The sequence below is a fragment of the Lampetra planeri genome, chromosome 36, assembly GCF_965212315.1.
Source record: "Lampetra planeri chromosome 36, kcLamPlan1.2.h2, whole genome shotgun sequence".
In the NCBI taxonomy this organism is placed as follows: domain Eukaryota; kingdom Metazoa; phylum Chordata; class Hyperoartia; order Petromyzontiformes; family Petromyzontidae; genus Lampetra; species Lampetra planeri.
In genome coordinates this window covers 1,409,309-1,429,784 of record NC_136142.1, presented here as the reverse complement: position 1 = coordinate 1,429,784, position 20,476 = coordinate 1,409,309, and the positions used below count along the sequence as shown (strand labels likewise).

Sequence of the window (20,476 nt, the reverse complement as noted above, 5' to 3'; positions counted from 1 at the left end):
CTCCTATAAATAGCAGCAGGCGCCGCGCCAGAATTTGCGGCCGTGTCAGAGGTACGAAAATGGGAAACCCCCCGCGCACCCCCCCCCCCATCAGCTGCTGACGGTAGCAAAGGGCAAATGAGTTTTATATTGAAGGCGAAAAACAAGCGAATGCATTTTTTTTAGCGCTCGCCCACTCAGAAGCGACGGCGAAAGTTTTCTTCGCACATCGTGGCAGGGGGCGGCGGTGGGGGGGAGTGGGGGGTGCAGGGTGCAGGGTGGGTGGTGTTGATACGATGCAGCGAGGACAGTCAGCAGACACAGGGTGTGTCCCCCCCCACTTTTTCCAATTAATTACATTCTCCACGCTTATTTGCAGCTCCGCTCGTGTCCGCGAATCCGAGGTGTCGATGCGGCCTTTATTTAGAGGCACGTGGGAGCCCATCGAGAGCTGCCCGCGGCTGCCGGAGCCTCACAGACGCCACGGCGCCAAGGGGAGCGTGCACAGTGACAACGCTTCGACTTTGGGAGCAGATTCTTTAATAATATATATATATATTTTCTTAGCCATCGGTGTAATTGCTTTTAAAATATATTAATGCAGGCAAATACTGGTTGTGTAGCAGTGTCCCCCAAGAAGTATGTTCAATTTAAAAGGTTACATTTGCAGGCCGTTGCAATTAAATAATTGCCTATTATCCTTTAACGCAATGAGCGGTTTACTTGTTTAATGCTTCAGGTTATTGCCTGTTTGCTAAATAGGGATTCCCTTGCACATTTTGTTTTATATCACTGATTTTGGTTATAGCTGTCTTCTCATTTGTTATGGCCTCAAAAGAGATTGCATTCAATCGCTGGATGCCTCGCTTACAAAAGCAATCCATCTCAAAAGGCCCACACTCCTGGCTATAAACAAACAAAAGCCTTGGAATATCCAGTTTCGAAGAAGAAGCAACTCATGAAAATCTGTTGACTATTCATGCGTGTAAAAAAAAAATGTAACGTTGAGGTTTTTTTTTTCGGCATAAAAATTGGCTTGGAAATTAGCTTTTTTCAAGGTTACAATTTTTTTTTTTATCCCACTAAGTCACAGGGCCCAGGATTATGAGAGTGGCAACGTTTGATTTTAAAAGCCACCGCTGCTGCCAATGAGCCATCGAGCTGTCGGCGGCGGAGGGGCATCGTTCCGCTGGCGCTGCATTGGGCATGTTCAGGAGCTGGCACCGCGCCCACCACTCCCTCCGTGGGCGCCGCCGCCAACGCCGATAAATTAAAGAGGTGATTCTAGATTTGAAGCTTTCGTGACTGCAGGAATCCATACTCTTTGCTTCTTTCGGTAAAGTCACGTGGGTAGAAAATTAATAGATCATGACGTTTCGATCGCAACACAAGCGACCGCCAGATCTAATGTGCTACGAAAATTATTCATCATTTCCTCAGCGATCTTGAAAATGAAACAGTGACATGTGTGACCAATGTACTTGGGTGGCAGATGATATTCTTGAGTAACCGGCGTTTTATTGGACAATATCGTACATGAACGGATCTCGCTCAAACAAAGAATTACATCATCGTGCAAAATCTTGTCAGATTTCGGTGTAAAAAAAAACCTGAAAAACGCAACATCGTTGCCCATCGCCATCGCAGGCGGCGACTAAACGCCGTCTCAGTCATTTCACGTTCGCGCGGCAGCCTCCGCCGTTTAACGCAATCGCGCCGTTTCAACTATGGACTCCGCTAAACCCTCGTCGGAGGAAAGCGTTAATTAAGACCCGGCGGGCGAGCCGCTGATTAAGAGAGCTCTTCAGGAGCAATCGGATCTGAATCGATGGATTGGACCGTGAGGGGGGGGCGGGTGGGGGAAGAGCAATGACCGCTCAACCTCATCACGGCGGCCACCGCTGTGCCGATCGATGACGCTCGTGTCAGCCCCCCGTGAAGATCCAGCTCTTCCTCGCCAGCTCTCGCTGGCCTATTTCGGGGTTGTATTTAACCGAGGGTTTACATTTAGAGCTCGCGTCGATATTGAAGCAAGCGTACGCACGTGCCTGTCCGTGTTACGTATTTACCTGTGTGCATCCGTGTGTGTGCACGTGTCTGTGTGTGTACGTACGTGGCTGCGTGTGGATTCGATTCCCAGCCACGGCTAACATCGCCGGCTAATCTATTGAACCAATCCTGGGCCTTCCTTAGAATTTGGTCCAACGTGTGAACGTCAGCACTGGGGAGACAAAAGGCAAAATGTTTTCGACGTTGGCAGCGCTGTTTATAATTTTAGTGCATGCTCGGTCACGGCTGTCCGCTGCAGGTTCCCGTGCCAGGAGTGAGTGACGTTTTGTGTGTTCATGCCATCAACACCAGTGACGATTACCTGATCCAGTCCAGGGCCTCCAATAGTTAGGAGAGACATTTACAATTACAATTTAGTACTCGAATTGTAAATGTTGTGGGTTTACTCTCCAACACAGCGGTATGCCAAAGTAGTAGCTAATTGGTACGTCTTGTTTACGTGACAAACCCTTCCTAATTGGCCGTGCCGGATGGTGGCGGCGTGTTTAACGACAAGTCTATATATATATATACGCGATCTCACATTTGTGGATAATATCGGTCGCCAAAAGCCGACGTGCTGAACAGAAAAGATGCATCGACTGCCTGCCGCCCCCCCCCTACTCCCCGTGTCCCGTGTGCCGTCGTCGAGCAGGCAGCATACTGACGGTGACGGGCCGCCTGACGTTCACGAGCGCCAAGTCGATGGAGATCGAGGTGGGCGTGGAGGCCAACGCGCTGCTGGGGGACGGCAGCGAGGAGGAGGCGGAGGCGGAGCGCGTGTGCGCCGTCAGCGCCTACTTCACCTACGTGTCGCTCGCCAAGGACGGCAAGCCCCTCGGTGTGCCGCAGCTCAAGGTGAGGGGTTGGACGGGGGCGGCTCCCCCCGGCGAGGCCTTGCCCATCGGTGTTTATGAATCCCCGGTGAGCGTTTTATTTTTTTATTCATCCCCTTTTTTTGCACGCAAGCCCCGGTACAATGCGTCGATGGCGCCTGGGGAGTGGGGGGGGGGGGGAGTTGGGGGGGATTTTCTGCGATTGGCCGTTGTCTAAATGGTGGGAAGAGGAATGCTCGGTGCTTACCCTGAGCGGGGTCTTCCATCAGTGGGGGAGGAATGGGGAGGGGGGGCTAACAGCTTATATATATGTGGGGGGGAGGGGGGGCTAACAGCTTATATATATGTGTGGGGTGGGGGGAGGATGCCCCGGTGAGCATTTTTACGAGATCGGTGATGGAGGGTTTCGAAAAAAGTCATGGAGTCTGATGACAGCGGTCCGGGTTGACTTTGTTAGCGAACGCTCGAACCGAGCGGCGCGTGCAAGAATGGAATCGTCAGTTGATATTGATTCTGACTGGCGGCGACGGCGGCGGCGGTGGCGGTCACACACGTGGCCTGTCATCGTGGCGTCGAGGGGGTGCCATACCCTGGCTTGCCAGGAGAAGACGGTACGACCAGAATGTGTGGGCTCCACCTGTTGCGTCTGTATGTGATTGAGTGTTTCCCCCTCTCACACGTGGGTTTTCTCCACGTGCTTAATATGTAGAGGACCGTAGAGCGTGGGTGATTATATTATTGGGGCCGGCTCACCGCGTGGCTGCCACCTTTCCCGCTCGTCTGTGGTTCATCCCGGCGCCTCTGAGTCGTACTCTCTCTCTCCGAGAGTGGGGAGTGTCGACTGTGCGGCGGCGGCGCAAGGTTACAAGTTGACATTTTAATTATCTTAAACGTCGTGTTTTTTTATTCACCCGTGCTATATACGATGGGTTCACATAACCCCCTGCAAGCCACTGCATTTGTCATCGGCCGCGGTCAATCCATTGCTGGATGAAGGCCTCTTCAAAAAAACGCCATCGCCACCTCTCACGAGCCCGCGATGCAACAGCGCCAACACATGAACTGAATTCATCGCTCCATCTCATCGGGGGGCGTCATCTCAGATGTCTTCCGTTCCTTAGCTGTCCGCTCCGTGTTTGTTGTTGACCGTCATCCACCCCGTCCCCTTTAGGGGTGACACGTCCTGCCCAAGCCCGCTCGCCCTTCTTAACAGGCTGGATGTAGTCATGTCCGTGAGTGCATTTAACAAACCAAAAAAAAATGAATTTTTCGGACTCCTGATTTTCCAAGCAAACTCATGCCACGAGCATGATAAACACGTGGTTTTTATAATTTATTTATATACAGCAAGTGTTTGTTATGCTTTCAGTCATGCATTGAGCACACAACAGCACAGCAGCATTCACAGCTGATGTGAGAGAGGGATACGCTTTAAAATAGAACACATGAGCTATATTTATGAAGAACAGCTGTTTAAGGCCATGCGCCAGTGTTATTTTTATTCTCACGTATCTATTTAACAAAGCGACAGTGGCTTGGTCCGTAGCGTATTCCTAGGAAGGCTTTACAATGTGGAATTGTCTAGCACCGGTGGCTCGGTACAGCCAACCTCATTTTGATATTCATCCAGGCCAGCGCAATTGAGTCTCAAGACTTATCAGAAGGGATCCACACTGGAATATTTGTCCTCGTCCTTAATGAGTATGAATACTTGCTGTAAATCTTGACTTAAAGCTTTACCTGATGACGACCGCTTGTGTTGCGATCGAAACGTCGTAGTTTTTTGTTATTTTCTTTGAACTTATATACGTGACTTTACCGAAAAGACCCAAAATAATTTAATTTAAATCCTTGATGTACTATCTCGCATTATGATCTCATTGTGATCCACCGATTTCACCTCCCTAAGTGTTGGAGCACAAGTTCCGTCGCAGTGGGTAGCATGCATCATTCTCATCATCTTTTAATAATATGCATGTACTTGCTCTAGCACGAGGTGCAGTGTCATCGCACCAGCGCAGCCGTGTACCCAGGAAGGCAACCGTGTGCACAATCGTCGTGATGCTCGTGTGTTGGTGTTGGAATCACAAGTGGTATGACAGACAAACATTAATTTGAATACATCAACAATGGAAAATATCGTAATTTCCGACGTGCGTCAACAGGCGCCACGAGCGAGCAATCACAGCCAACCAATTGCTCCGCTAAACGTTTTGCCCGCTGTGCAGGTCAGGTCACGCCCCCTCTCAAAAAATCGTAATAGATTTTACGCGGAATAAAATCAACTATTGCTCAACCTAGAGTCGGCAGAAGCAGAACGGCGGTCGAACAATCGCTCGACAAATAACGACGACGGCGTTCGTTCGCCGGTGCATCGTCGCCGCCGTCTTGCAGCATTAGCGCCGTTGGTGTGAATAGCTGCGTTCTCTAAACGAAAATGTCAAGGTGAAGGGCGGTCGCAGGGCGAGGTCTGCTCCTGGCCACTCGATCGCTGCAGGAAAAGGGATCTCCTACCGTTGGGCCCCCCCCATCCCCCACACTCCCACCCCCAGCCTCTCGAGGGGGGAGCTATAAAAGCCGGCAATCACCCACAATTTATCCCACCACAACCAATTTGGCCGATTGCTGCGGTGCGCGATAATGATCGTAATTCCCTTTTTTTTGTTTCTGCCGCCGCCGCCGCAGCGGCAGGGGCAATGGCGTTACAAATGAAGAGGCAGCGATGATCACATCGAGCGCGATTGCAATTGAAGGGTGCAGAACCCGGCGAGTTTGGGTTATTTTTACTCTGGCTACGCGTCCCCCGTGGGAGATGAGATGTGAGAAGCGAGTCTATCGCTCTCCCGAGCCCCGGGGCTTTTGTGTCTCTTTCCATTGATCGAGAGAGCAGCCTCGGAAATGTTGGAAGCCGAATATGGATATAGGATTTTCCATCGAGTCAAAAAATTCCCCGTTTGGGTTTATTTCTTCTCCCTCCCACACATTGACCGTTTTTTTTTTTTGCCGTTGTGAAACGGGTCCAAATCGCGGCCGATGTGTGCACCCGGTAGCCAATCTGTTTGAAATCAAATCATTTGGTGGCGATGCAGCTGCATCACCCTGCAGCTTTTGCAGTGGTGCCCAAGCACAATCAACCTCAACAAAACTCAAGCTCACCGCTGAATTCGTTGATTTCCCCCCCCCCCCACCACCATTCTGGTGCGAGGTTAACGTCTGGATGTTTATTAAAAGGTGGTGTCGCTAAGGCACGTGCAACGCACCTTCCCAAAGACGAAGATCCCCCGTAAAGCCTCAACGGACTGTTGGGACAAGTGCTGTTAGCGAGTAGCGCCTATGAATGCCGACACGTCACACGAGGGTGCCCAACACCACACCCGGTGTCTCCCAAGAGGCGATGTTTACACGTCTCATCAGCTACTTGAGTCGACCGACAGGAGGCCCCAGGACTGGTTCACATCATCTTCACTGGCGTTGGTCGTGAGCGGGAATCAAAGTCGGGTCACCGGGTTTGTAGCGCAGCGCGCTAACCGCACCTTCCCACGCGCACGCCAGGGGTTCTCGGAACACCATCCCCCTCTTGAAACCAAAATTAATTTACCTCCCTTTGTCGATCCGCTGCTGGATGAGGTGGCCGCTGAAAGGTTTTGTTTTCAGAGAAGCGCTGTGAAAGAGTCGTCCCCCGACACTGCTCTGTGAGATTTCCAACTGATATCCGCGTTATAGCGAATAGGCAAAATGAGAGGAAATGTCAGCTCAATTAGAAAGTAAAATTGTTGTTACGTGCAAATGTGTGAATAATCTAACGTGACGATGAAATCACGGTCACTGTCGAGGATCAGCAAGTAGTGGGGCCCTTAGCCGGACAACGCCGTCGCTTAGAGAGACGGTGGCCGACGGAGAGGCTGGGGAGGACGGCCAGCGTGGAGACGGAGCGGCAACGCGCTCTGCTCGCCGTGCAGGAGCGAGACAGGGCTGCGTGGCGTCCGTACCAACGACGGGAGGCAACGGAGAAGTGGGGAGGCCAGCCGTGGATAGATCATGGCTGGCGGTGATGATGGTGGTGGTGGAGGTGATGAGCCGTGAGAATGATCTTCGAAGGGTTGGAGGAGAATGGGCGATAATATTCTGGGCACTGCCATGAGAGCCGTGCCAAGGGCAGCACGAGGTCGGGCACTTGGATAAAAAAAATCCGCGAGTCACGAAAGGTCAGTATTGATCTCACAACAAACAGGGATTTTTACAGCATCGTTTATTATAATGCGAGATTAAAGTGATGCATTCTACGGCATGCTGTGACTTAGAACTCCCCTTCAAAGGAGGTAGTTTTACAAGGGTGGAAACGGTGGCGCAGTGGCGACACACGTTCCTCGCAACAAGAAGGGCCTGGGTTCGATTCCTGACTCGGGTGTCTCGGATGGTGTTTTGCAACTCGTGATCGGCGAGCTGACTGTAATCTTTGTTAAATCCCTCTGACGCTCAAATATCGTGGGAAGACGATGACGTTACAAGTCTGATTGCTTAGTTTTAATTTAAATAAATTCGCGTAATAACAAAGCAACATTTCAATCGTGAATCATAGTGCTCGTGCATTTAGTTTAAAAAGTCTTATTTTAATTAAACACCGCGTTTGTTTTAATCTTCTTGATTACGACGACATGTTCTCCCTCCGTTACAAACTCGCTGCGATTTGCTTCACCCCTGCCTCGATGTTTATCTCCGCGCATCTCCGTGTGGAGCGTTTACTCAACAGCACATTCTCAAAAGAAAGTTCCATTAGCGAATCGCACACCGGGACTGTCAAGTTACAGCAATTGTCTGGAGCCCCCCCTATTCCCCCACACCCCCCCTGTCCCCCCACTCCCCCCCTCCTTTTTCCCCACGCCCTCCCCCCCTGTTCCCCCACGCCCCCCCCTTTTTCCCCCACGCCCCCCTTTTCCCCCCACGCCCCCCCCTTTTCTCCCACGCCCCCCCCTCCACCCCCCCAATCTCGTGACCGCTAATGGACACTTACAACCCACGTGGGCTGTTGTTGCCTCTCCCTTGTGGAGTCTATATTGAGCCCCTCGGTATGTCGCCATGGCTCAGAATGAGAACAACAAAGGCCGCTGTTGTTTATTTATTGAACGATTGAACCGGTACACATTGAATCTTTTTATCTTTTTTAGCAATACCAGACTGTGTGTGTGTTTGTGGCAGAGGGGGAGGGGGACGGCCCCCCACCCCACATGCCAGAGAAAATAAAATATCGCTTTAGTTTGAATAGACAAAAAATGTGATACAATTTGCTCACGTTCTGTGCAAATGTGTTAATAATCGGGACGCGATTGTGACATCACAGTCACTGTTGAGGAGCAGTGGGGGCCATCGCTTAGAGTGACGATGGCGGACGGACGATGCCTGCTTACGGCGGCGTCGTTGCTCTACCGCCGGTTTCCCCTCCGCTAATTAGGATATTTTTTCGTTTTTAACGGAGTTGCCGTATATTTATTTGAAAAAAAATGTCCCCAGGTCGGGGACGGACAACACTCGGCCAGGAATCTTTAATTCCCATCGCCCGAGTGATGAATGAACGTGGACGTGACATGCAGGGGTTGGCAAAGGGGGCATTGGTGGTTAGCTCAAGTGTGAAATATCTGGAAGAATTTCTCACCAACTATTTGGAAGACAAATGATCAATTGAGAGGGACAAGAAAAAATGTAACTTAACTCGTGATCTTTATCGCAGTACTTCAGTTCTATTCACTGTCGGCATGACTAACAAGAGGGTTTATTATTTTTCTCTCGCGTTACACTAGACCCATATTTAATCATTACCGCATTCAAAGACGAATTTACGGTGTTTGGCTGTGCTGCGGTACTCGACGGCCAGAGAAAATGTAACGGCGAAGTCGAACACACTGAAGGAAACGTCGCACTTTGTTGTTTTTTTCCGGGCGGATAAATTCTTGCCGAGTCGTTAACTGCGGCGCAACAAACGCCAACCGTCGCGTCTCTTCGTCTCTGTGAGCAGCGGACGAAAGAGTCGATGTGTCCCACAGAACGTAGCCGGGTTGCTCCCTGTAGTTTGTGACCCAATTAGGGCCTCGTTTGGCCGAGGCTCCACGGTATAACCCGACGGGCGGTTGGCACCCAAGTTGAAACGCTCCGAGCGATGAAAGGCACGCTGGCACACAAAGACCAAGATCGCCCCGATAGCCTTAACAGACTTCTGGGGCAAATGCTGTTACCTACCTCATCAGACTGGTTCCCCGTCACGTCAAGGTTACGCCAAGGATTGTATCCTTTTACCAATTTTTTTCCCGGTTGCCATTGGCTGGGTTATGAGATGCACCACCAAACGAGATGGGAAGCCAGTGGAGCCCCTTATCGGTGCTCGAAGATCTTGTGTTGATTCCGCAGATGACATCCCTCTGCTCTCTTCTCAACACACCCATGTGCAGGAGAGAACAACTCTGTTGAGCCAGTGTGCTGACCAACTCGGCCTGCAGGGTCAGGTAGAAAAGACCCAAGGAATGAAAATCAACACAGCAACAACAACAACAAATACAACAATCAAGGGAAAACCAATGGAACAGGTTGAGAGTTTTACGTACATTGGCGCTGTAATAAGCAAAGAGAATTCCACCTCAAAAGACATCAAGTCCAGGCCTAACAAGGCTAGACACACCTTCTTCCTACTGAGAAGCATCCGGAAGTCTGGCCAATACAGTTTAAAGACAAAGGTACTAATATATAGCAGCACTGTAAAATCAGTGTTACTGTACAATGTTGAAAGTTGGAGAACCACCAAGATAGACGTGAACTCCATATCCACCTTCCACAACGACGACTGCCTGGAGAAAAAACAGCTGTCGCATCTTCTGGCCAAACAAGATTTCAAACCGGGACCTGTACATCAAGACCAATTGAAGATACGTAACGCGGGGGGGGACATAACAGAGAGAAGACTCAGGTGTCTGGGACGCGTGCTGAGAATGGAACTCGAGTCCGTAGTGAACACTGCCCTACGGTGGACACCACAAGCGAAGAGACCACGGGGCAGGCCGGAAAGCACCTGGCGACGGCACCGTTCAACACCAACTAAAGACCATGGGGGGCCTGTCTTGGGGTGAAGCAGAGAAAGCTGCTAAAGGCCATCCTGCATGGCGTGGGATTGTTGCGGCCTTATGCTCCACAGGGAGCGAAAAAGAGCAAGATAAGATAAGTTGTTAACGAAAACCTATGAAGGACGGCACAGTACATGAGAGGTTTGGTGGCCAGCACCACGCCTTTGTTTCCCCAGTGGCGATGTTTACATGCTGTCCCGGGTGCTCACTTGAGGCTTGAGTCGACCTAGGGGAGGCCTAGCAACAGTTCAGATAATCATCACTGGTGTTGGCCGTGAGAGGAAAGCGAACTCGGGTCACCTGGTTGGTGGCGCAGATCAGTGCGCCGACTACTGCGCCACCGCTCCCCACACAAAGACACGCGCGGCTTGGCCCCAATGCTGGAACCAACCGACGGCTCAGACTCGGGTCACCCTGCTAAGCCTTCCCGCGCAAGGCACTGCGGTTTACACAGCGCACTCGCACACTCGCAGATTGCGCTCGGCAAGTAAAGGCAGCATTAGCCGTGTTCAATGGAACAGCGGACAGGAGACTGTCAAGACCCAGAGCTATCTGCTTGGTAGGCCGTTTTCAGGCATCTGTTCTTCCGCCCGCGTGTGTTAATGGCCTATTATGCGCTGGTGTACGTGCCAGCGTGCCGTAACGGTTAGCACACTCGATTTGCAGCGTTGTGCTCGCCGGTTAAATTCAATCTCCCGGCAGCAGTTTTTTATCCTCCCCCCCTCCACCCGCACCGCCACCATTGTAAAGCTAGCGGTATAAATGAATTGGTGCAGTAGTTAGGCGGTCGGCAGGCAGGTCGCTCGTGGTGGAGTAAAGTGTGGGTACTCCTGCATTTTATCAAGACGCCGGGCCAGTGTGGAAAGAAAGGGGCTTCAGAGAGCCTCACGCTGAGACCTCTTCCGCCAGCAGCGGCGTGAGCGAGCAGTTGCAGCGCTGTGCCTTTAGCCACGCTCACACCTGGGGACAGGTTCGAGTGTATTGGCGAACTTTCCAAAACGTAGGGTGCCCCCCTCCCCCCCCCATCAAGAGCGGTTGGAAAAACCGGCACCGGAACCTCTCTGCACACCAAATCCATACCGCTCTCCTTCCGGCTCGGTGTTATTCTCTGCTCGGCATTCGTTGAGCTTCCGTCGTTTTGAAAATACCTGCGCCGTGCCGTCGAATCCGGGTTTATCGTAACGCGGAGACTGCGTACCGCGGGACAGGCGCGAGTTGCGAGCAACCAGGCGAGGCCGCGGGGCGCGTGCGGAATGCTCGTTAGAAATAATTGAAGGCGATGAGCTTCATGTTGCGTGGGCTTGGGGAAAGGGGCCCTATGATGGTGATGATGATGAGGTCGTTAAGGCATGGAAACTCGGTGGTCGGGAGGACGGTAACTGGCAATGGTTCTCGGAAGTCTGAGCCTGCCCCGTAGACAAAAGTATAATCTAAGGCATTGCATTTTCACAACGGTACTGCCCGTACTTTGGGCGTTGAAGTTTGTCTTGGATAAAATCCCACTGCCTCTCAATATAATCTGGTTTAATTTACTCTGCCTGGCCACTTAACAAAACCAATTTTTTGCCTCTTGGGCACTCTTGCCTATTCCAACAGATCTATTACAAGTAAACAAACATAAAGCATGTGCATAAAACCTCCGCTACTGTCACTTCTCTTCGCCGTGCAATTGCCATCGCAGCGTCGTTCTTTCATGACCGACCGAACCATCGCTCCGTCAAGTGTTACGACAGACGTTGTACGCTCGGCTGACCGCGTAAGAAAGTACTCGTGCGCGCCTGCCCGGAAGGAGATGAGCAAGTGACCGATTGTCGCTCCGCAAAGCCTTTCAAAGTCTGCTCCGAGATCCCCTCCAAGGCAACTTGGCGGTCCCTCCCTAACGTCCGCTCCGGTGATGCATGGCCTTGCGGTGACTTCACCGGCGCGCCGCCGCCTCGTTCCCTCCGGCTTGTCGGGCAAGCGTGACCTTTCGGAGCGGTTCCCGTTGGCCGTTGCGGGCACGCGGCGACAAAAAAATCGAGAAGTCTTGTAGCCTCTGAATTTACGGCGCTGACCTCTTGGCAGCAGCTCCTCTGTCTCGCGTTAACGGCCCCTGCCACTTGACTCCCTAAGGCTTCCGCTGAGGAGCTCAGCGTCCTTGCAGCGTGTCTACTATTTTATTCCCCCCCCCCCCAGGCCCCTCTCCCCACTGCAGTCTGGAGTGTCTGTACCCTTGAAAAAGTTTCGTCAAGTCAAGGTGACCTGTTGGCTCGCAGAGTCCGAGATGCCGCCGCTGAGATTCTGGATAGAATCCAGGTTCCGACTGTGATTAAACCGGGGTTTCCAGTGTGCTGGGTTGGTGGTTTCAAACCACTCGCCGATGTATGTGTGTTGAACTTCGTTTGCACCGTAAATTGCCAACCGTGATAATTGGAGGTGTGGATAATTGCATGCACATACATACACACACACAATCATAATAAATACGTTTTTAAGCAATCGATTTACAAGAGATTTACGGTTATGTGAAATATTTATATATCTATGGCAGAGCGCAAGGGAATCGCAGCACTCCTAATGTGGACAAGAAAATGTAACCGGAAGGTATTTCAGAAATAGCTCCAGGGAAGTGTGGTTTCCTGGGGCCCGTTGTAGCAGCAGCACCACGGTGTGATACTCTGCTGTGCCATCGTGTACATGGATCAAGCGACTGTCTCGCCACTGAGAGAAACATTTGTAAGAAAACGGGGAATGATTACAAAACAAATAGTGGCACTAATTTAACCAACGAGCGAGCGTCTTCAGCCAATGCAGCGTTGATATGAACCCGTGAGATCCCGCGGTGCCGTAGGAATCGCAAACATCCGATTCTTGCAAATTATTTGGTGATGCTGCTGTGTTGGCAGTGGGGCACAAGCACAACTTGCAAACGAAAACTGACCACGTTCGTCAAGAGACTCTGGAGTGTGGCCTCAAACGTAAAATCTGTCGAATGGGTGACGTTTTAGGGCAATAGCCCTTCCTCATAGCTCATGAATGCTAAATAAATGCGCACTTGAATTTATGTGCTTATGCATAAGTGCCCCTGTAATAAACATCGCCTATTATGTCAATAACGCGGTGTTATTAATGAATTCGTTTTTCGATCCTTGCAGCAGGTGATTTGATGTGTGTTCTCATGAGCTTACGAATCAATATTTGAGGAATGTACGCATTTTTACGTCCACAGTAAACAGGGTTGCAACTCACCGATGCATGGATCCGATTCGACATGCGAGAATTGATTACATTTGTTTGCACAGTGTAAGCAAATTGTCACGCATATTCGGCCGATTGAGTGAATGGGGCAATTTGTTAAGTAAAAGAGTAACAAATGCTACAAACGAGATTGGAAAATCGATGGATAAAAAATTATATTTTCAATTTGAATCAGGATGATTCGTAATCAGTTTTTTTGGGTCAGTTCATGTAAGTGTAATTACATAACACACCTTCACAACGATCTAACCCGAAAGAAAGGAATTACGAATCGTAGCATTGCCCGAAGAAAAGCCTACATATTAAAGATGGAATCGGGATACCGAATCGTGACGGTGTGCGATATCGCTGGGGCCGGGTGTGGGTGGGTTGGTGATTCATCTTGTGCTATTAAGTCAACTTGTCATCGGGCTGAGCCAACTGGATTAGCCAAAGTGGGCCATAACAAAGTAGTGTTAACATCGTGACACGCAGACGGATATTTATACATTGCTGCCATCGTATTTAGAGACTCACACGACATGCGCATGTACGTACGTACGTTCTCCCCCTTACATGGAAATAAATAGTTTTTTGCTAAGCGCCACTAAAATCCCAGAGCTGCTTTCACTTTCGAGAGCGATGTCTCCGTCTGGGTCGGCTTTTTGTTGCTGTCGTGTGTGACGAATTTTCGTTTTTTACGTCGGGAGAGAGAGGAGGCGGAGGTTTTTGGAACAACGGTTGTTGTCGAGTCCACGGTATAACGGGGAACATGTGAACACCGTGGTTTTTTTTTATTTCGGGCTTCTCAAAATGTCATGAATGTTATTCATATTCTTAGGTTTTTTCGGTAAAGTCACGTAGGTAAAACATCAAAATTAATAAAAATAAAATAAAACAAAAATCACGACGTTTCGTAGGCAACACAAGTCTCCATCATCAGGTGGGACCGTCACAGCCGGATTAGCTGCATCAAGTGAGGCAGCTTGATGACGGAGACTTGTGTTGCCTCCGAAACGTCGTGATTTTTGTTTTATTTTATTTTTATTAATTTTGATGTTTTACCTACGTGACTTTACCGAAAAAACCTAAGAATATGAATCCTTGCAGTCACGAAAGCTTCAAATCTAGAAGTCATGAATGTTCTTTTTTTGATATTTTTTTTTTTACCTCGGCCTGTGAAGGTTTGTATCTGGCAGTCTAGAGGTTTTAAAGGATGATGAATGCACCAAAATATATAAAATCCTGATTGATTGTTGGCACACAGCTCTCACCGCCTGGCTGCCTTTGCCGCTTGCCTGTGGTCCCTCGGCGATTGTGAGATGCAAATTTGCACTCGCAAAATCTAAAATAAAAGTTAAAAAGGACTCTTTAGAAAAGTTTACAAATCCCATCGTCGTTTACGGTTGCACATGAGAATTTATCACAAGGATGCAAAAAAAGCGCGAAACGAGAATCTTGCGTCGCTATCTTTTAAAAATGTTTAGGATGTTGCTTAAAATAAATATAAGAGAGAATGTCTGTATGTATGTACGAACTTCCTTCGCACTGTACGTAGCCAACCGTGCTAATCGGAGGTGCGGGGGAAGGACAATAAACTAAACACAAAGACTGAAACAAGGAATTTTCCACAATTCTGGCTGTCGCCTGATGAAGCTGGTTGTAATCACCAGTGCAACGTCGTACTCGAATTGTCAACGTTGTGGGTTTACTCTCCAACACACCGGTGTGCTGAAGTAGTCACTAATTATCACGTTTTATTTACGTCACAAACCTTAGTAATTGGTTGTGGCTGGTTTGACAACACATGTATCATTGACGTGATCTTACCTAAGAAAAAAACCTTCGTTACGTATAAACACAAAAATCTGATGCGAAGAGATGAGTTTTCAATCTAGACGATTTAGAAGCGCACGGAATGTCGAGTGCGGAATGTTGCGAGGTTGCAAGCGCTGTTGCCGTGTCTGCTCTTGTCCCCAGCTGCAAACGGAGGACGAGAAGCGATGCTTCGAGGACGGGAAGGCTCGCTACATGCAGAACAAAGCCAAGCGCGACGCCAAGAAAGGGGGCAGCGCTTAAGGGGGGGGCCGTGGCGACGTGCCGGCTGTGCCCTTGCGAGGCTGCAGGGAACCTGGGTGGTTGTGTTGTTGTGCTTTAAATAAAGTTAGGCTCCAAACACACACACGTACCAACCGACACTCGCACGCACACACGCAACACACTCGCACCACAACACGCAACACACACCACACTCGTAGAGATGTACCCGAGGTGGCGGAAGGGGGGGGGTCGCAAGGAAACCGGCACCCACCCCCTCTGCGGGCCTTCGGGGGCCCGCGTCATGCGTGCGCCGCGTCACGTACGCGTCACGTGTGTGCCGCGTCACATACGCGTGCCGTTTCATGCGTGGCGCGCTGCGTCGAAGGTGCTGCCCAGCTGTGAGGGGTACAGCTCGGTGAGAACATCGTGCGCGCGAGATTTTAGGCGACGAGCAGCGTGAAGCATCTCTCGACAACCGCAGATTCCGTCTCGTTTAGTTTAGTCATTAAATGAAGTCGATCATCCCCCCCGCCACCGCCATCAGCCCCCCCCCCCTTTGTTACTGCGGGGCCTTTGTCAATCCACTGCTGGATGGATTATGGCCTTCTCACGCCCCGCGCGGGTCGCGGAGGTTCGTCGCATCGTGATTCACCGCGCTCGTCAGCGCGGGGTCGGCGAGGTGCAATAGCAGTGCAGCGCAACAACAACAACAACATGGACGTTGTTGCTGCGTCCCGCGCACAACGTGGCGAAGCTTCGCCTGTCGCGCGCTCCGGTCGCCGGCCATTCCAGCAGCACCCCGGCCTCAGCCCCGATGTCTGACGGCAGATTCGGTCCTGGGCAACCATATTGAGGGCCGTCGTGGGCTGTGTATGAATAATTATTAACCATACGTGAGCCAATTAACAGAACCACTTTAGGCAGCTGCTGGCATCGATTAGATTGTCGAAGTCTCTGACTGCTGTTCCCCCTCCCACTGATCTTGGCGCCCGATCCTCCCCAGCAAGAATCCCCCCCCCCCCCCCCGTGTGAATGTCTGAACACACACACACGCACTCTCACACAGACTCACACTCACGCACGCACTCTCACACACACTCACTCTGACAGACTCTCACACGCACTCTCACAGACTCTCACTCACACGCACTCACACACAGACTTTCACATTCACTCTCACTCACACGCACTCACACACAGACTCTCACACACAGACTCACACACACACGCACTCTCACACACACGCACTCTCACACACACCCACTCTGACAGACTCTCACACGCACTCACACATACTCTCACTCACACGTAGACTCTCACACACACGCACTCACACGCACTCTCACACGCACTCACACGCACTCACACGGACTCACTCACACGCTCTCAAACACACACACAGACTTTCACACACACACCCTCACACACAGACTCTCACACGCGCACTCACCTGTCATTGCACGAGGGAGACGCATCGGCAAGAGCCAAAACGGCTCTCCCCTTGTAGTTCACCTCCCAGGGTCCGCGTGTTTGTGTATGTATGTGTGTGTATGTGTGTGTTTGTGTGTATGTGTGTGTATGTGTGTGTTTGTGTGTATGTGTGTGTCCCCCGCGCTGTCTGACGTTGAAACTTTATGAACGAGAACAGCAAGCACGCTGTAGTAACGTGTTTGCGATTGGGGCCCACTACTCTACGTTGCTCACGATATATCTTGCTTAGACGAAGAAAGCGCTTTCTGGAAATATTATGATATGGTTGTAGACCGGCAAATTCTTTCTCTTTGCTTTCTCTCCTCTAAGTTAATGAGCGCACACTGGAGGTCGAAGACAGTTTCAAGGCAAAGGTGAGGCCCTGAAATGTCTCGCGCGTGGTAACACTGGTGGCAGGAATGGCCTTCGCTTCGACGGAGCTGTGCACACAGCCCATTCAGAAGCTCTTCCAATAATCACAGGAGGGGTTCGGCAAAGCAAAATAACAAGAGCCATTTTTTTATCCGGTAAAAAAAAGCCGCAGTATTTCAAGAGCCGCAATGCACGTGGTGAGCGCGAGACGGTGTTCGTCACTAAATCGCTGTCACGAAGCAGTTCCTTAATAAGCCGCAGGCAATTACCGACCCCTGGTTTACCGGAATAAAATAGCCATGGTTTGGGCTGCGTCTTCCTATCAGCAATGCTGCCCCTGGGGAGCCGGGCACTTGCATGGGAGCAGTCTACGGACGTGCATCGGTTGTCAACCTGCGGTAACCCGGAGGCAGCCGCGGGGCGCGCACCCACGGCCATCGCTTGCACGCAGCGCAGCCGGGTCGTGCGAGTGAAGATGCACGGCGTCTTGCGGAGTAACCCTCGCAGCTTCGCGGGCGAGTGATGGTTCACCGTCACTGCGCGCGCGCGTCTCCCCGGTCGCGATTTTCGCAGCCGCCGCGGTTCAAATGCGCGTGTCGCTCAAATGTCGTGGGGGGGGGGGGGGGGGACAATCCAGCCAACCTGCCGTTGAGGGGTGGCCAAAAATTTGAAGGAAAGAAATTCACGGCGGAACTTGCGGATGGCGCGGTGAAACGAGGTTTTTGTTGAGACGACTTCTTTTGCGAACTGAAGCGCAGAGAAATCAAATGGCTATCGCACAGACTTGTTGCGTCGGTTTTGGCAAACGGTAAGTATGACAGATCTTCAACTTTATCATGGTCAGCCGTGGTCAGTCCACTGCTGGATGCAGGCCTCCCCAAGTCGATCTCACCAGTCCATCTCCTCGACTGTTAGGAAAAGAAAGCGTGCGTGGGCAGGACGCGTCACGAGATGATGGAGCGTCGTTTTGATGGTCTTAAAATGATGATCGCGTAGAAATAGCTGTGGCCATAAAACGAAAAAGATATAATAGGCGACGTTTCTGGTAATGGCCCTTCATAGCCTGTAATTTCAAGAATGTAACGATCGTCTTGCCGTAGCGGAAGTAACATGTTTGTGCAATTAGCCCAAAACGGACATTCCGAAAATCATAGTTATTTAATTCTTATCGTTTTTATTTGCACATTTGGTATTGTGGATTTAAATACCCCCTTTGCATGTCATTGAGGTTTACGGGTTCTGAATTAGGGATCTGCAGTAAGCTCTCGTTGTTATCCAATGAGGTTCACAAGTTCTGAATTCCAGATATGCAATAAGCTCTCCTTGTTATCCATGGAGGTTTAGAGGTTCTGAATTCCAGATCTGCAGTAAGCTCTCCTTGTCATCCATTCCGTGGTCACCGGCACGCTCCACATCTGTTACCGTAACCACGTGCGTGGCGTTGACCAACAGTGAAAAAAGTTGATTTTAGCGTAAGTACTCAAATCTAGCTTTAATTCGCGGTAGCGTGATTTGTTTACATTTTTATTTAGTTTCATGAAACAAGCCAGTATTGTTTTATGTTGAAAAAACTCCCTCGCCGTTGTAAACATTGAGCTGAAGGATGCCGCACACATTTTCAAAGCGTGCTTGCCAGCGTCTCGCGGTGCGGTCACATCGAGACGCGCCTGTACGAATCGCACATTTGACCTCGCGGTGCGCCACGCGCCCAATTCTCACGGCGGTTCTCTTGGCCCCTCCGATAGAAAGTCCACGCAGGGTTTCCATTCCATCGCTGCTCACACAAACGGTATAGTCCGCCTCGCTGCAAGTCGACGCATTCGCGCTGCGAACGCGGAGGAATTGACACGCGGACGGGCGTCACGTGGGCATCCACCGTTCGCCATGCGCACACAAAGCACGCGGTGCGGCCTTTGGATGATGGGTTTCGAGAGTTGAGCGGGAAAGTTGAAAGGCAAATACTCGGTAAAGTCGCGAAGTTAGAAATAAAATAAAACAAATCACGACGTTTCGATCGCAACACAAGCGGTCGTCATCAGGCAAAGGAGTCAGCCTCTAAAGGCAAACTGTTTATAAGGGTTCTCAGGTTTTTTTTCGGTAAAGTCACGTAGGTAAAAACATTAAAATTAATGAAAGTAAAATAAAACAAAATAAAATTCACGACGTTTCGGAGGCAACAAGTCTCCGTCATCAGGTGGGACCGTCACAGCCGAATTAGCTGCATCAAGTACTGAGAATATGAATCATTGCAGTCACGAAAGCTTCAAATCTAGAATGTTTATAAGGGTTTTATTTTATTTCTAACTACGTGACTTTACCGAAAGAACCAAAGAGTATGGATTCCTGCAGTCACGAAAGCTTCACATCAAGATTAAAAGCCAAATGTCGCGCCGACGGAGGATATGGAAGAGCAAACGCCACGAGACGTTTTAAACCGTCGCGTGTAACCCAACGTTCGCGCAACGTGTGCGCACAGCACCTTTGTGAGGATAGCTTTAATTAAACCAACACAATCGACAACTATCCAGGAAAGGAAATACGTAAAAAAAAAGTCATAACGACAATCATATTCTAACAGAGACGTCAGTCACTTGCAAGCCTGGAGTCCAGAAGGGCACTGCCCACTCAAGAATTCCGATTGTCTCGCGACGGGAGAGTGCTGGAGGAGTTTTGTTGACGGCGCAGCACACACATTGTATTTATTCCAAAGCTGTGTCGCAATTATAATGATAACGCGTGCCGTGACCGCCACGAAAAGGCGAGACGTTGACACGGTTGTTGATGGTTGATTTGCAGTTTCGGCGACAAACACATGCACTCGTGTTTAAAGTGTTCTGATAACCTAATGTATTCAAGTTTATCGGGCATTGCTTTACGATGATGTATTTATGAAGGTATTAATGATTAAGCAAACGTATATCGAATGACTCAAATAATTATATTATCCATAGTATACATTATTATAATGAATACAAAAACGCATTTTAATTAATAGATATTTTACTTTGGCTTGCTCACTGAAAATTCCCCGACCAAAAAAAGCCTTTACATTGCCATAACTTATTCAGTAGTGAGAGATATGTTACCAGTTTATGGTGGTCATGTACGCTTGCATATCGTGCCCTGTGTGACGCTACCGCTTGATGCGATTGTATTTGTCCCAGAGATCGAGTGAAATAAATACGTAGACAAAACACGTATCCTGAATTGGCCCCTCTCGTCTGAATCTGTGGATCTCAAATTAAGTTTATTTCGTCTGCCAAGAGTACTTCGGTGGCGGTGGGGGGGTCACGATTACTTGTAATGGAAGCTACGCTGGGTGTGTGGGCTGTGCTGGGTGTGTGGGCTGTGCTGGGTGTAGGGGCTGTGCTGGGTGTAGGGGCTGTGCTGGGTGTAGGGGCTGTGCTG

The 20,476-nt window shown here is 50.1% G+C and overlaps 1 protein-coding gene across 6 annotated transcripts in view; it reads left to right on the top strand.

Moving 5' to 3' along the window:
* Positions 1-20,275, top strand: part of ACOT7 (acyl-CoA thioesterase 7) — a 91,469-nt gene extending 71,194 nt beyond the window's left edge. For all 6 annotated transcript variants that reach the window (XM_078611366.1, XM_078611368.1, XM_078611369.1 and 3 more), the window contains 2 exons: positions 2,684-2,886; positions 15,167-20,275. In XM_078611366.1, coding sequence (XP_078467492.1) covers positions 2,684-2,886; positions 15,167-15,265 — 302 coding nt within the window. In that variant the 3' untranslated portion in view covers positions 15,266-20,275. The remainder of the gene's footprint in view (positions 1-2,683; positions 2,887-15,166) is intronic.
* Positions 20,276-20,476: the final 201 nt, after the last annotated feature.